The sequence below is a fragment of the Bos grunniens genome, chromosome 3 (assembly GCF_055505025.1).
Source record: "Bos grunniens cultivar Pamir isolate PY7600 chromosome 3, Bosgru_T2T1.0, whole genome shotgun sequence".
NCBI lineage: Eukaryota > Metazoa > Chordata > Mammalia > Artiodactyla > Bovidae > Bos > Bos grunniens.
The window spans coordinates 113,635,716-113,652,068 of record NC_141167.1 but is presented as its reverse complement, the minus strand read 5'-3'; the positions used below and the strand labels follow the sequence as shown (position 1 = coordinate 113,652,068).

Here is a 16,353-nt window from a genome sequence, read left to right as displayed (position 1 = left end):
GAATGAAATTCTTATAGGATGAGAAAATATTTTTGCTTAATTGGAATACAAAGTTAGTGTTCCCTTTTATCAAATCAACTGCCAATGTTCATCTATTAAAAACAGTTCTTAGCTTTCTCAGGTCATCTCAAAACAGACAGGAGGATGGATTTGGCGCATGGGCCAGAGTTTGCTGACCCTGGTCTAGACCAGTACTATAATAAAAAGATAATGTGAATCACAAATGTAACTTCAAATTTTCTATTAGCTACATGCTGCTGTTGCTGCTAAGTCGCTTCAGTCATGTCTGACTCTGTGCGACCCCATAGACGGCAGCCCACCAGGCTCCGCTGTCCCTGGGATTCTCTAGGCAAGAACACCAGAGTGGGTTGCCATTTCCTTCTCCAATGCATGAAAGTGAAAAGTGAAAACTAAGTCGTGTCTGACTCTTCACAACCCCAGGCACCTCAGCCTACCAGGCTCCTCCATCCATGGGATTTTCCAGGCAAGAGTACTGGAGTGGGTTGGTAGCTACATGAGAAACATTTAAAAGAAAAAGTTAATTTTAATAATATATTTAATTTAGCCTGGTAAGTCCAAAATATTATTTCTAATATTTAATCAATATTTTAAATTATAGTTAGATGTTTCACATTCCCTTTTTTTGGTACTGAATCTTCAAAATCCAGTATTCTTTATATAGCTGATCCTTGAACAAGGCAGGAATTAGGGCACAGATCCCCACACAATTGAAAATCTGCATCTAACTTAACAGGCAGCCCTCCGTATCCAGGGTTCCACATTCACAGATTCAACCAACTATTGATCATGTAGTACTATAGTACATATTTTTGAAAAAAATCTGTAAGTTAACTTGCACAGTTCAAACCCATATGTTCAAGCGTCAACTGTACATACAAAGCACCTCAACTTGGACTGGTCATGTTTCCAGGGCTCAAGAGCCACACGTGGCTAGTGGCTTCATGTTGGACAGCACACAGACAAAACGACTTACCTGCTCTCTGCAGTGAGTTAAAGCTTACTTAGCATGGTTGTTCATGCCTCTGGTCTTCAAATCTAAAGAACTGTGTCTAGCTATCATTTCCTGGGCTTGGGACCTTTGAGTCTCAGGGATTCTTATCTTTCTCTCCACAGTATGAGAAACCTTTCTCACCCAAGTATCTGCAGAACTGGTCTCTTGCGAAGCCAACAAAAGAGGTATTCCAGCTTCAGTGCACCCTCTTTACGTCATGCTCTGTAATTCACTGGCACCTCCTAAACTCTTTCAGCATTCTTTGCATTCCCATAGCCTCCTCTCCCTCGGCCCTTAATTCAAATTTAAGCCCTTCAGATACTTTCTCCCACTTTTCCACTCCATCTTCACAAGCACTTTTCTCTCCACTTCTACCCCAGAGGATTTCTTCCCATGAAGGCTACACTCAGATTATTGCCAATGATCGTGGTCATCTGTTGCCTTCAGTGCCCCGTTCCAAGGTGAGATATTCATCTCCATTCTCATCTAGAAAGTTAAAGAACCAAGGCATAGAACTGGAGTAACAGAGGGAAGACTTGTAATCTCCTGCAGCCACTACTTGGAAGATTAAAGTGCAACCTAATTCACATTGTAACAAGAGTGCTCCCAAACTTCCAGCCAACAGGATAGGTTTAACACCCAGAACTCCTTAAGTTGATGAATGATTGGTATAAAATGAACACCTTCAAGGTGATAATACTTATATAGTGGGTACCCTGCCAAACTTAGGCTAAGGATGTAGAGTTTAAGCCAGTGGAGGTAAAGGGGATTAAAAAATTAGGGCAATCTAAATGAGAAAGGGGAAGAGACTGGGGAAGTTATGCTTTCAGTCTTGTTTCATGACAATCCCAAAGGTAAAAGATGGAACTAAGACAAATAGAACAGACCTGCCAATAGGCCAGTTACTGAGAGTCAGAAGCCCATCTTTTTCCATTTAGGCAAGTCCCTGGGGCTCCTTCATGGGCACCTGGCAAATGCCTCTGAAGGTACCCCCTGCTCGGGCGACCCTGACCTCCCGTACAGCTGCTGGTGCTGCCTCCCTCACCAGATGGATACAGAAAAATCCTGATTTACTTAAGGCTTCCAATGGGTTGCGTCCTGAAATCTTCGGCAAGGTATCTATTTCTCCCACTTAACCTCAATCCTGTTTCCTTTTCAACCTCAGAAATGTCTATTGTTATACTACCACAATCCCAGCAGGGGGAACCTTTAACCAATTCTGTCTAGTCCTTAAGCAACCTCTTCGGGATGAAGGGATAAGCTAAGGACATCTTATCCACCCCACACATCTCCCCACTTCACACAGTACAAAATGATCTGATCTCAAGGGGAGGTTAATGGTACCAATTTAACTCGTATTTGAAACCTGACTTCTTGCCCATGGGATGGGGAGAAGGGGATTTAGAATTGAGATGGATTGAGAATGATCTAGGCCTAACCGGAAACATAACTGTCTCTTCTGTTCTACCCCTGACAGCCCCATGATCCAGACAGTCAGAAGAAACTCAGGAAGTCTATCACAAAGACTGTACAACAAGCACCAAGCCCCACCATAATCCCAAGCTCCCCAGCCTCAAATCTCAGTTCCCCAGATCAACTCCAAAGCTCACATCCCTCTGCAGGTCACACTCCAGGTCCCCAAAGCCCACTCAACTCTCCAAAGTGCCCACCTGGAAGCCCGTGTTTGCCCCATGCAGGCCGTAATCTAGCCGAGGTCTAGAAATGCAAACCTGCAACTCCATAAGGGTCTAAGGGACTGAGTGGCCTAAGGAAGACCCCCCTTAATCAGGGAAATTACAGATGGGAATAAAGGCAAATTTGTAAAATAAACTTTTTTTGTTATTGGAGTATAGTTGCTTTACAATTTTGTGTTAGTAACATTGTATGTTGAGTCTTTTACTGACTTGAAATTTTTCTCTTCAGCTCTTGAGGTAGGAGGTAGATGGGCACCCTCCACCTCACTCCCCCAAGGTAAAGCAATTGGAGATTCATTCCCTATAAACTGAAACTCCACTCCAAGGCAATAGCAGGACAATTAAGGGAGGAGGCTGGGCCCTGTTCAAACCATTTCTCACTCTGGAAGTCAGGAGACCTCCCCAACCACACATGCGCAGAAAGGCTCCTTGCAGGCAGAAGCAGGGAGCAATGCCAAGGGATGCTCTACCCATAACGCCTCTTCAGTAGAATCCACCTTGGCTAAGAGATGTGTGCACTCATCTGAGAAAATCCTGATATACCACATATGGAGTGTGAACCAGACAAATCAAAATGATTGGCCAAAGGAAACCAACAAGAAATGCCTCATAAAAGTAATTCAAACTGCTTCGAGGGCGCATGTCTGGGACAGTCTGCCTGTGTGCCTATCCACATGTATTATACTCTTTTTCCTCTTAATAAATACCTTACTTGCTTCACTACTTTCTTTGTGGGAATTCTTTTCTGCAAAGTCGAAGGGCCAGGGCCCTTGCCACTGACCACTGGTCTAGTAACTAGGATTTGGTGCTTTCACTGCTGCGGCCCAGCTGTAATCTCTGGCTGGGATACCAAGCCCTGCTCTAAGCTGCTGCAGGCCGAGGCCGCCCGAGGTCACTCTGGCCACCTCTTTTAACCCATAATTAGAAGGGTTGGAGGAAATAAATACCCCCTCACTTTTCACCCCGAGCATTAACTTCAAAGTCAGAAGTACGACCATTGAGAGTAGAGCAGGTGTATGTGTATTTGGAGGTGGGGAAGAAAAGCAACGGGATGCCAGGGTAGGAGACATGACCCTTGTCTAAGAGATCATATCTGATCTGACAGAACACACAGGGGAACTAAGAGTTGTAAAAGCAAAACTTAAGCAAAAATACAAATATAACTTGAAAACTAAAGCTACAGAAGTGATTAGGAGACAGAGAAGAAAAATAAAGGGCGACACTTAAGTAGAAAGTTGGGGCAGAATTACATACATGATGACCACTCTGCCACTCCCAACCCAATCACCTGAATGATTAAGTCATAAGTCATAAGTTGCTCAGTCGTGTCCGACTCTTTGCAACCCCATGGGCTGTAACCTACCAGGTTCCTCCGTCCATGGGATTTTCCAGGCAAGAATACTGGAATGGGTTGCCATTTCTTTCTCCAGATCTTCCCAACCAAGGGACTGAACCCGGCTCTCCAGCATTGTAGGCAGACGCTTTACCATCTGAGCCACCAGGGAAGTCCAGGGAATGATTAAGAAGCCAAGAGAGTCCCCTATCCATTTCCCAGCCTCTCATTTCTGTTTATCTTTACCCCTGTTCTGCAACTTCCTGGCACTGGCTGTTGCATTTAATGTGCTTGCCAAAGCTTTCCCAGTTCTGGTACCCAGTTGTTCCCTGGTGAGCACGGATGCCTCACTCTGAGGACAAGCACAGAGGGCGTCTGGTGTGCACTGGAAAGCCTGTAAGTCGCTCATTCCTGTCCAACCCTTTGCGGCCCTGTGGACGGTAGCCCACCAGGCTCCTCTGTCCGTGGGATTCTCCAGGCAAGAATCCTGGAGTGGGTTAGCATGCCCTTCTCCAGGGACCTTTCTGACCCATGGACTAAATGCAAGTCTCCTGCATGGCAGGCAGATTCTTTACTGTTTGAGCCACAAGGGAAGCCCCTGGTGTGTGCTGGAAAAGGCTCCAAAGACTTCTCAGGGCCAGTATAGCAAAAAGGGAGACGTGATCATCACTTAAAGCCAAAGACTACTAGGAGCTGGGATGAAGACTGATGAAGCAGCCAAGCAAGGTCTTCCTCTCCAACTGATACCAATCACAGTCACTGCTGCTTCTCTCCAACCAAAGCTTTAACTGGCTGGCGAGCAGCTCAGTGACACACTAAGATCAGTCGCCCCAGAGTTTCCGGAGCCTATCAAAACAGCACTCCCGCCACAGGGAGCTAGGGGCCCAAAAGCCCGGCCTATATGGATGGATTAGGAAAGTAGCAAGTTTTCTCATAAAACCATAAATGTCTGCCAGGTTTCCATCAATCTCTTTCTTACCTCCACTCTCCCCTCTGCTGATTTACATACTTAGCTCATGGTCCCTTGGCCATCCCCTCCATTATTCCACTGGATTATAACTTGCTGAACTGTACCTTGGGGCTTCTAATCTGTTCTCAGTGGGATTCTGGAGTTTATAAAAAACTAAAAGCTCTCCACAGCTTAACTTCCTTTCTCCTGCTCCTTTCTTCTCTGAGGTTTCTGTATATTAAATCCCTAGCCACTTTTATTTGATTCCCTGATAATTTTTGAGTGCTCACTTAAAAGGACAAATTGCTTCCCTCCGGAGGAAGGCAGGATTGGGGGATGCAAGCACCTGAGAGGAGGAGGGAGACCAGATGGGGCAGGGAGGAAACTGGCTCCTCCTCCCCAGTTGCCGCTGTCTTGGTTTCTCCAAGTATCAACAAGAGTCAAAGGCAAAATAATAATTTTAATTCAGTTTCAGAAAAAGATGTCACGTGATTCTGGATTAGAAAACATGACAGTAAGAGGTTTGGTTTTTCTGGAAACACAAGGAAAAGAAATAACCCGTAACAGATTCAACAATAATTTTCTGGATTTTCTTCTTGCATCAAAAGCTATATATCTTCTCCCCAAGACCTGCTCCAAGAGCCAACTTAACTCTTCTTATCTCCCGCTAGCTGGGACAGGCTAATTCTCCTGCACCCCCACCCCTCTCCTTTCAGTCACACTATGTGGGCGCTAAAGACCCTGGGCTCTGACCAATGGACAGAATTGTCCTTTGAGCCAGCAACCCACAGGCAGTGGCACCCGGATCCCCACTCCCAGTCCCCACGGCAGAGGCCACAGAGCTGGCATTGTTTCCACTGTCTCAGGAAAAAGGAGCCAAAGGCTGACCCTCAGCATAAATCAAGGCCTAACATGGAGAGAGAAAGAAGGCTCCCAAGCCCAGAGTAGGCTGCAAGCCGGGGGCAAGAAAAGGGAGTTTTTGCAGTCATTCCATCCTTAGAAATAAGGAGAAAACTGGACCCTTTTCCACTGTTATGGTTCTGTAAGGTACTCTACTGCTGAGCTCCAAGGGGATCTGCAAGCAAAGAAGGGTCTAAACAAATCAGAATAACTTTGCCCTGGCCAAAGACAAGAGTAACAAACAGGAAGACAGGTCAATGTGATAATTTGTAGGATGATGACACTGGGAACTTCGGCTCTTCACATGGCTGCCAGCCCTACAGAGGACAACACAGTAAGAACCAGGACAGCCACTCCAGACTGGTGTAGCTGGGAAATCGTCAGGCCTTTTCCTAGATCCCACATCTGTAAAAATAAGAAGAAAAAATTTCAGCAATCAGGGTCCTGGTCACTCTCATAGCTCCTTTCTCAGAAAAGAACTCCACTTAGGAAACAGGCAATTTCTCTCAGCATGATTCTAGAGAAAAGCACTTCCTTATTCTGACCTTCACCTTCCTCGAAACCCACAATACGGTACCTGCCACCCTCTTATCCCAATGACAGCACAGGGAATCGATCCTCAGTCCCTATGTATAAGAACTTTCAGACTAAACAGATAAAACTTTCCCTCGTGACAACAAAACCAGATCAAGGTTTTCCAAAGTGTGTTTCTCCAAAAACTAGTTTCACAGAATGTTAAAAGGCATTACAGGTGGGAAAAAAAAGTTCTGAAGTCAAATAAATTTGGCAACTGTTTAAATACAAGACTTCTTAAACAACTTACTAATGCACACTGTTAATCTCCAAAATGGGGATATAATACATGGTTTTTTAGATATAGTCAACCTCTGAATCCTCTTTGGGAAGCAACATTTGTCCATTAGGGAACTAGTATTTTTTTAAAAAAATACTCTTTGGGGAATTCCCTGGTGGTCCAGTGGTTAAGACTCCACACTTCCAATGCAGGGGGTTCAATCCCTGGTGGGGAAATAATCCCACGTGACTCAAGGCATGGCCAAAAAAAACTACTCTGGGGATCTAGACTCAATTTTGTTTTGACTGTGACATGCCCCCACCACTAAAAAATATCTTTTTAGTTAGTACCCAATGTCTGTGTATATATATCTTATATATAAAAGTTCATGAAACAATAAGCAATATTTATCAACACCTTCTGTGTTATATTCTGTACGGTATATTCTATTTAAAGTTCTTTTTTGTTGGTAGCAACCCACTAAATAGATTTTCTACCCACGGAGTCAAAAAACACTAATTTAGACTTTCTTGTGTCCTAGGGATATCAACATATCATATTCTAAAAGCTCTCCTAGGGCAAAAGCAGAGTCTTCAGGTCTCACACTTTCCACACATGACTGCATCAACACAAAGAAGCCCACACTTTAAGAAAGCTTCAGAGAAAAATTAGAGCCTGGAAAAAACTCAAGATGAGAAGATGTCCCTACCTCAGGTGTCAAACAGCTTCTACCTAGATAAGATTAGGAGTCAAAGAGGCAAACAGTTGCTTGCTTATAAAGGAATAGTTCAGTTCAGTTGCTCAGTTGAGTCCAACTGTTTGCAGCCCTGTGGCCTGCAGCACACCAGGCCTCCCTGTCCATCACCAACTCCTAAAGCTTGCTCAAACTCATATCCATCGAGTCAGTGATGCCATCTAACCGTCTCATTCTCCGCTTCTCCCACCTTCAATCTTTCCCAGCATCAGGGTGGGAAATGAGTCAGTTCTTCGCATCAGGTGGCCCAAAGTATTGGAGTTTCAGCTTCAGCATTACTCCTTTCAATGAATATTCAGGAATGACTTCCTTTAGGATAGACTGGTTGGATCTCCTTGCAGTCCAAGGGACTCTCAAGAGTCTTCTCGAACACCACAGTTCAAAAGCATCAATTATTCAGTGCTCAGCTTTCTTTATGGTCCAGATCTCACATCTATACACGACTACTGGAAAAACCATAGCTTTAACTAGACAGACTTTTGCTGGTGAAGTAATGTCTCTGCTTTTTAATATGCTGTCTAGATTGGTCATAGCTTTTCTCCCAAGGAGCAAGCGTCTTTTAATTTCAAGGCAGCAGTCACCATCTGCAGTGATTCTGGAGCCCAAGAAAATAATCTGTCACTGTTTCCACTGTTTCCCCATCTATTTGCCATGAAGTGATGGGATCAGATGCCATGATCTTAGTTTTCTGAACGTTGAGTTTTAAGCCAGCTTTTTCACTCTTTTCTTTCACTTTCATCAAGAGGCTCTTTAGTTCCTCTTCACTTTCTGCCATAAGGGTGGTGTCATCTGCCGGTCTGAGTTTATTGATGTTTCTCCCAGCAATTTTGATTCTAGCTTGTGCTTCATCCAGCCCAGCATTTCGCATGATGTACTCTGCATGTAAGTTAAACAAACAGGGTGACAATATACAGCCGTGACATACTCCTTTTACAATCTGGAACCAGTCTGTTGTTCATGTCTGGTTCTAACTGTTGTTTCTTGACCTGCATGCAGATTTCTCAGGAGGCAGGTCAGGTGGTCTGGTATTCGCATCTCTTTCAGAATTTTCCACAGTTTGCTGTGATCCACACAAAGGCTTTGACATAGTCAATGAAGCAGATGTTTTTCTGTAACTCTCTCGCTTTTTCGATGATCCAATGGATGTTGGCAATTTGATCTCTGGTTCCCCTGCCTTTTCTAAATCCATTTTGAACATCTGGAAGTTCTTGGTTCATGTACTACTGAAGCCTGACTTGGAGAATTTTGAGCATTATTTTGCTAGCATGTGAGATGAACGCAATTGTGCAGTAGTTTGAACATTCTTTGGCATTGCCTTTCTTGTGGATTGGAATGAAAACTGGCCTTTTCCAGTCCTGTGGCCACTGCTGAGTTTTACAAATTTGCTGGCATATTGACTGCAGCACTTTCACAGCATCATCTTTCAGGATTTGAAATAGCTCAACTGGAATTCCATCACCTCCACTAACTTTGTTCATAGTGATGCTTTCTGAGGGCCACTTGACTTCGAACTCTAGGATGTCTAGCACTAAGTGAGTGATCACACCATCGTGGTTATCTGGGTCCTGAAGATCTTTTTTGTATAGTTCTTCTGTGTATTCTTGCCACCTCTTCTTAATATCTTCTGCTTCTTTTAGGTCCATACCATTTCTGTCCTTTATTGTGCTAATCTTTGCATGAAATGTTCCCCTGGTATCTCTAATTTTCTTGAAGAGACTGAGAGCTCTGGTCTTTCCCATTCTATTGTTTTCCTCTGTATCTTTGCACTGATCGTTTTAGGCTTTCTTATCTCTCCTTGCTATTCTTTGGAATTCTGCATTCAGATGGGTTTATCTTTTCTTTTCTCCTTTGCCTTTAGCTTCTCTTCTTTTCACAGCTATGTGCAAGGCCTCCCCAGACAGCCATTTTGCTTTTTTGCATTTCTTTTCCTTGGGGATGGTCTTGATCCCTGTCTCCTGTACAATGTCACGAACCTCCGTCCATAGTTCATCAGGCACTCTGTCTATCAGATCTAGTCCCTTAAATCTATTTCTCACTTCTACTGTATAATCATAAGGGATTTGATTTAGGTCATACCTGAATGGTCTAGTGGTTTTCCCTACTTTCTTCAATTTAAGTCTGAATTTGGCAATAAGGAGTTCATAATCTGAGCCACAGTCAGCTCCCGGTCTTGTTTTTGCTGACTGTATAGAGCTTCTCCATCTTTGGCTGCAAAGAATATAATCAATCTGATTTTGGTGTTGACCATCTGGTGAGGTCCATGTGTAGAGTCTTCTCTTATGTTATTGAAAGAAGGTGTTGCTATGACCAGTGTGTTCTCTTGGCAAAACTCTGTTAGCCTTTGCCCTGCTTCTTTTTTTATTCCAAGGCCAAATGTGCCTGTTACTCAAGGTATCTCTTGACTTCCTACTTTTGTATTCCAGTCCCCTATAATGAAAAGGACATCTTTTTTGTGTGTTAATTCTAGAAGGTCTTATAGGTCTTCATAGAACCATTCAACTTCAGCTGCTTCAGCATTACTGGTTGGGGCATAGACTTGGATTACTATGATACTCAATGGTTTGCCTTGGAAACGAACAAAGATCATTCTGTCATTTTTGAGATTGCATCCAAGTACTGCATTTCGGACTCTTTGGTTGACTATGAGGGCTATTCCATTTCTTCTAAGGGATTCCTGCCCACAGTAGGAAATATAATGGTCATTTGAATTAAATTCACCCATTCCAGTCCATTTTAGTTCACTGATTTCTAAAATGTCAATCTTCACTTTTGCCATCTCCTGTTTGACCACTTCTATATATGCTAAGTCACTTCAGTCGTGTCCGACTCTGTGTGACCCCATAGACAGCAGCCCATCAGGCTCCCCCGTCCCTGGGATTCTCCAGGCAAGAACACTGGAGTGGGTTGCCATTTCCTTCTCCAATGCATGAAAGTGAAAAGTGAAAGTGAAGTCGCTCAGTCGTGTCCAACTCTTAGCGACCCCATGGACTGCAGCCTAACAGGCTCCTCTGTCCATGGGATTTTCCAAGCAAGAGTACTGGAGTGGGGTGCCTTCTCCCCTTTTTTTTTTTTTTTTTTGACCACTTCTAATTTACCTTGATTCATGGACCTAACAGTCCAGGTCCTATGCAATATTGTTCTTACAGCAACAGACTTTACTTCCATCACCAGTCACACCTACAACTGGGTGTTGTTTTTGCTTTGGCTCTGTCTCTTCATTCTTTCTGGAGTTATTTCTACCCTCTTCTCCAGTAGCGTATTGGGCACCTACCAACCTGGGGAGTTCATTTTTCAGTGTCGTATCTTTTTCCCTTTTCATACTATTCATGGGGCACAGTGCTTTCAAAAAAATAAAGGTACAATGCTTTACAGAAAAATTGAGTCCTACTGGGTGGTGGTGATAGGGGGATACTCTCTAGCATATCAGAGACCCTGTCACTTCCTACTCTCTTTCATCAATTCCACCCTCCACTCCATTAGATTTTTTTTTTCTTTTAATGTATGGGTAGCTATGCATTTACATGAATATGAATGTACAGGGAAAGTTCTGGATGTGATCTTGGAGAGACAGCAGTGAGCAGTCCTAGAGAAAGATCTTAGTTCCCTGCCCAGGAACTGAACCTGGGTAGCCTGGATGAAAACCAGGAATCCTAGCCACCAGACCACCAGGGGATAGAGCCCCATTAGATCTTCTGGCAGCACAACTGTCAAGCTCAGAGTGCAAGAACTATGGACTGTCACAGAGAACAAAATCCTGTCCCACTCAGAGCCAGGACTTGCTAGAAGAACAAACAAAAGCAGATTTAAGGGCTTAAGAAAAGCCCTGACTGCGTTCTGACATTTTATAAAATCTCTTCCTCTTCCCTCCCCCCATTCTGAGACAAAAGCAAATATATGGCAAGTCCCTGCCTGAGCCAGGATGCCAACAGAGGAAGCTGATCAGCTGATTCTATTGGAGAGCTTTGTTCCGTGGAATAAGAAGTCATTAATGGAAATGCTCTCCCTCTCTCCCCGCTCCCCGAGGGAAGTGAAGTCATTTTGAATCAAACTGAACACTGCCCCAGGGAACAGTTAATAGATACACTTAATTTAATAGGTCATTTAGTCTCTCGCTTTTCTGATTCCATTAAACTGTCTATTGGACCAGACTAAAATTCAGAAAGTGCTTGTCTCTAAGCTCTAATGTGGAAGTTACAAAAGGTCAAATTAAGGCAAGAACATCCAACTGCCAGATGGCTCAGGGTGAGAGAGAATGGAAAACCATAAAGAAGGAAGCTGTAATTATCTTCCTGACAAAGGAAGCAAGACCAGGGGTAGGGAGACCACAAAATATAAATCTTAAAGTGCTGTAGGAGAGATTGATCCCTGAGCTGGGGCAGGTTTGATTCCTTAAAAAAAAGGGGACACCAGTTTGAACTGACCCCAAGCTCATGTAGGAGGCAACTTGGACAGAGTTCAGCTGTCAAAAGATTTCTAAACCCAATATTGAGATCCTAGACACTCGGTTTCTTGTTGAAGTTGGTCCCATTCTAATAGTTCAAAACAAATAACAAAAGCAGTTAACATAATCCAATATCAAGTTAATAATAATCAGTATATTTGACTCCAGATATGTCACTTTGTCTTGATGAGACGATTAAGACTTCCCATCAAGCAGTAACTATGTTATCTAGTTCATAAATGAACCTCCAGTGTCTACAACAGTGCCTGACACAACAGGTAACAATTTCTGTCTGATAAATATGCCTTCTATGCCAGATATGTGGCCTGGCTTAAGGGGTCTCTTTTAGTAATGACCCTCTTAAAACTGGAAGAATTCACGGAGATCCTGAAAGCATCTGTCAGGTCTATGTCCAGTGCTCAGCTACATCACCAGCTGTGCTGCCTGGCAGTGCCCAGGCAATCTAGTTTAGCTTTGTCCAAGAGGCCCTTGAGCAAACATCCAGCACAACTAACTTTAAGAACAGTACTAAACCCAGACCAGAAAAGAGAATCCTCTGAGCCTCTCCATTCCTTGCACCTAGAAAATGTACAAGTCTACAATTAACTTACCAAGTGTCGGATCCCATTCCAGGTGTGATACATGAGAGGGAAGACAAGTGCAAATTTGGCTGTGTGGATCAGTGCTGGCCCCAAACACAGGGACTTCACAAATTCCAAATGAGACTCAAAGCTCCCAGGGACCAAGAGGGCTGACAAGCCAAAAAGAGAGACTCCTGAGGAGAAACAAAGTAAGTCCATCACAGCGGTCCATCAGCTACAACCAGTAAGACACATAAAACTGGTTTCTATGACAGTCCCTAGCACTTCACACAATTCTAAACCAATTTAAAATGGGGAAGATTTAAACTAATGTTCACATGTGTAGTAGGAGACAGGCTCCATGGAATCTGACTCCAATCTCTTAAAATTCAGAATATATATTTTAGCATCTTAATCCTTCATCCAACATTGCTCTCTATAAAAACTTTACCTACCACTTTAGACGTCACCTCTGCTGTATCTATATCATCTCAGTAAGAAAAAATAAAAACAGTATACTCGGTTCAAGAAAAAGACTGAGAAAAAAAAATTTTTAATCAATCAAATCTCTACCATACAAAAATTTAACTCAAAATGAATCAGAGACCTAAATGTAAGAACTAAAACCATAAAACCAAGAAAACACAGGAGTAAATCTTTAGGACTTTGGATCAGCAGTGGTTTCTTAGATACGACACCAAACCAGAAGCAACAAAATAATAAATTGGAGTTCATCAAAATTAAACACTTTTGGGGGCCATTTCTCCGTTAGTCTGGAAGGACGCTGATGCTGAGAATAACTACCATGGCTTTCAGTTCTTTGACGAAACTTCAGATTGTTGGAGCATTCACTGTATTCCGGGGGTGCAGCTTTCTGTAAGTTTGCTGTGGCTGAAGCAAGAAAGCAAGCATATGCAGACTACTACAGAAATTATGATTCCATGGAAGATTTTTGAGATGAGGAAGGCTGGTATCTTTCAGAGTGCAAAGTGATTTCACAATGTAAAAAATTTCTTTAGGTTGAGTTCCATGGAAGTTTTGTCACTGAACTGTAATCTGAATTACAAAACTATGACTTAAGAATAATGGAATAATTTGTGTTGATAAATCAACAAATACTATGGAAAAAAATAAAAAACTTTTGTGCTACAAGCAATGCCAACAAGAAAGTAAAAAGACAACATATACAATGAGAGAAAATTTTTGTACATTGTTATGTCTGATAAGGGACTTGTATACAGAATATATTAAAGACCTTTATAGCTCAATAATAAAAAGGCAACCTAATTTAAAAACAGGCAAAGGATGTGAATAAATCTCTCTCCAAAGAAGTAAAAGGTCCATAAGTATATGAAAAGATGCTCAATACCATTAGTCACTAGGGAAATGCAAATCAAAACTATGAGAAGCCACTCCACACCCACTAGAAGGCTATACAGTTAGTGCTCCACATCCATGGGTTCTGCATCCAAATGAACTTTTAGTCCCATACATCCGTCCCCTTCCCTGTCTACTCCCCACTTCCTCTCACTATATACACACACCTGGGAGTGGCTGGTGATCAAGCTAATGACCAATGGCCAATGATTAATCAATCTTGCCTAGGCACTGAAGCCACCATAAACTACAGGATTTGGACAGCCTCTAGGTTACTGAACACAAGGATGTGCTAGGAGGGTGGTGTGCCCAGAGAGGGCATGGAAGCTTCATACACACTTTGCTCTCTGTTCCTGTGTATTTAGCCCTGTGTTATCTCCTCCATTGGTTTTTATTTTGAAAACCAGTATGTCTAAATAAAGTGTCTTCCTGAGTTATGGTGAGCTCTTCTAGTAAATTATCAAAACTGAGGACCGGTTCATGGGAACCCTGGTTAACAGCTGCAACTTTATATATATAATTCTCAAAGTCCTAGCAAGGCATTATAAGCAGAAAAGGAAGTGATGATACAGTAGCTAGTGAGAAAGTTGGAACTGAACTCAGAAATATCCAAAGTTTGTGCTTTTTCTCTACACTGTCTCAGTTGGGAATTACCAGGGTGTAACATATCACATCTAAGAATCAATAACTCATGTCCCATCTCATGAAAAGCCCAGAAAAACAAAACAGGGATTTTAGAGTTCCACTAGTTACTTTATAATCTGTCAGTTCTTTGGCTTTTCCAGAAAAGAAGTGATTACCTGAGCAGGTTTGCCTATACAGTCAAGTGACCTCTCACTGAAGTTCTGATTTTCAATCCGACCTATTTTTAAAGACTATCCAGAACATTCAGGACCATTCTTCTTCCCATTCAAGTTAACTGTACAATTTATTTACAGCTGCGTTCTTCTAACGTATCTGTTGTTTGGCACTCATTCATTTCATTGCTGTACGTTGCATTTTGATTACCCTTTCCCAGTCTTATTCACATTGCAGCTTCAACTATACCATTTTTAAGGAATTTATCTAATTTCACCTATATTTTTACACTGTTGCTATGAAAAATCACAAGTATTTTAATCCCTTACAGAACCTAAGCAATGGAAAAGTGTTACTGGCTTCTTTTTCCATCTTTTAAAGAACTGCTTGTAAAGTTCTTCCTCAATAAATTCTATTTAAAGTCAAACTAGTGTCATCATGCTTTTTTAGTTCAACATGCTCTTTAGAGTATCAGCCACAAAATCTCTACAGTATGAATAAACACCTAATCATGGATTTGTCTAGCCCAGCTTGTTCTGTTACTGAAACAAATGAGAACATAAACCTTTTTTGATTTCTTATGGGATCAAGTTCCACCTTTTTTGATTTCTTATGGGATCAAGTTCCAACTTCTCGACACATCGGTCAAAGTCCTTTACAGCCCAGGACACTTCCCAGCCTTATCTTTTGCAACTTTTTCCATAACACAACTCTTAAACAAGTCCATCTAGTTATCATGATCCAACCTTATCTTCTGCCACTTTCGTAACACAGTTCTTAAACAAGTAGATCTACTTATCATCATCCAAGATTTTGGATGCTTTGCAAACCCTGTGCCTTTGCATCCGGTGGCTTCTCTGTCGGAATACAGAGAAGCCTCCTCTACCTCCGTTTCGTGAATTCTCCCACTCGTTCTTCTTTCAAGATCTCTGACTCCTGCAGAGTTGGTCTCACCTCTGGGACCTCATATCTCTATTAAAAAATTATCCCAGTGCATTACAAATATTTGTCTTATTCCTTAGACTCTTTTACCCTTGAGGGTAGACGCTTTTATCACTATCCAATTTCTAATGCATGAAAGAAGATCAATTAGAAGTTAGGAGGAACTGCTTCCAAATAGGAAAAGGAGTATGTCAAGGCTCTATATTGTCACCCTGCTCATTTAATTTATATGCAGAGTACATCATGAGAAATGCTGGGATGGAAGAAGCACAAGTTGGAATCAAGATTGCCGGGAGAAATATCAATAACCTCAGATATGCAGATGACACCACCATTATGGCAGAAAGTGAAGAAGAACTAAAGAGCCTCTTGATGAAAAGTGAAAGAGGAGAGTGAAAAAGTTGGCTTAAAGCTCAACATTCAGAAAACTAAGATCACAGCATCTGGTCCCATCACTTCATGGCAAACAAATGTGGAAACAGTGGCTGATTTTATTTTTCTGGGCTCCAAAATCACTGCAGTTGGTGACTGCAGCCATGAAATTAAAAGACGCTTACTCCTTGGAAGGAAAGTTATGACCAACCTAGACAGCATATTAAAAAGCAGAGACATTATTTTGTCAGCAAAGGTCCATCTAGTCAAGGCCATGGCTTTTCCAGTGGTCATGTATGGATATGAGAGTTGGACTATAAAGAAAGCTGAGCGCTGAAGAATTGATGCTTTTGAACTGTGGTGTTGGAGAAGACTCTTGAGAGTCCCTTGGACTTCGAGGAGATCCA

General features: G+C 42.3%; 2 protein-coding genes across 9 annotated transcripts in view; one reads left to right on the top strand and one right to left on the bottom strand.

Annotated features, from left to right (window-relative positions):
• The window catches only part of CFAP126 (cilia and flagella associated protein 126), a 30,473-nt gene extending 27,044 nt beyond the window's left edge, over positions 1–3,429 (top strand). For all 6 annotated transcript variants that reach the window (XM_086393747.1, XM_086393750.1, XM_086393751.1 and 3 more), the window contains 4 exons: positions 1,135–1,197; positions 1,393–1,473; positions 1,951–2,127; positions 2,490–3,429. In XM_086393747.1, coding sequence (XP_086249873.1) covers positions 1,135–1,197; positions 1,393–1,473; positions 1,951–2,127; positions 2,490–2,732 — 564 coding nt within the window. In that variant the 3' untranslated portion in view covers positions 2,733–3,429. The remainder of the gene's footprint in view (positions 1–1,134; positions 1,198–1,392; positions 1,474–1,950; positions 2,128–2,489) is intronic.
• Positions 3,430–5,428: 1,999 nt separating this feature from the next.
• The window catches only part of SDHC (succinate dehydrogenase complex subunit C), a 30,300-nt gene continuing 19,375 nt past the window's right edge, over positions 5,429–16,353 (bottom strand). For all 3 annotated transcript variants that reach the window (XM_086393753.1, XM_086393755.1, XM_086393754.1), the window contains 2 exons: positions 12,488–12,651; positions 5,429–6,293 (listed from right to left, as the gene is read on the bottom strand). In XM_086393753.1, the coding sequence (XP_086249879.1) occupies positions 6,189–6,293; positions 12,488–12,651 (269 nt within the window). In that variant the 3' untranslated portion in view covers positions 5,429–6,188. The remainder of the gene's footprint in view (positions 6,294–12,487; positions 12,652–16,353) is intronic.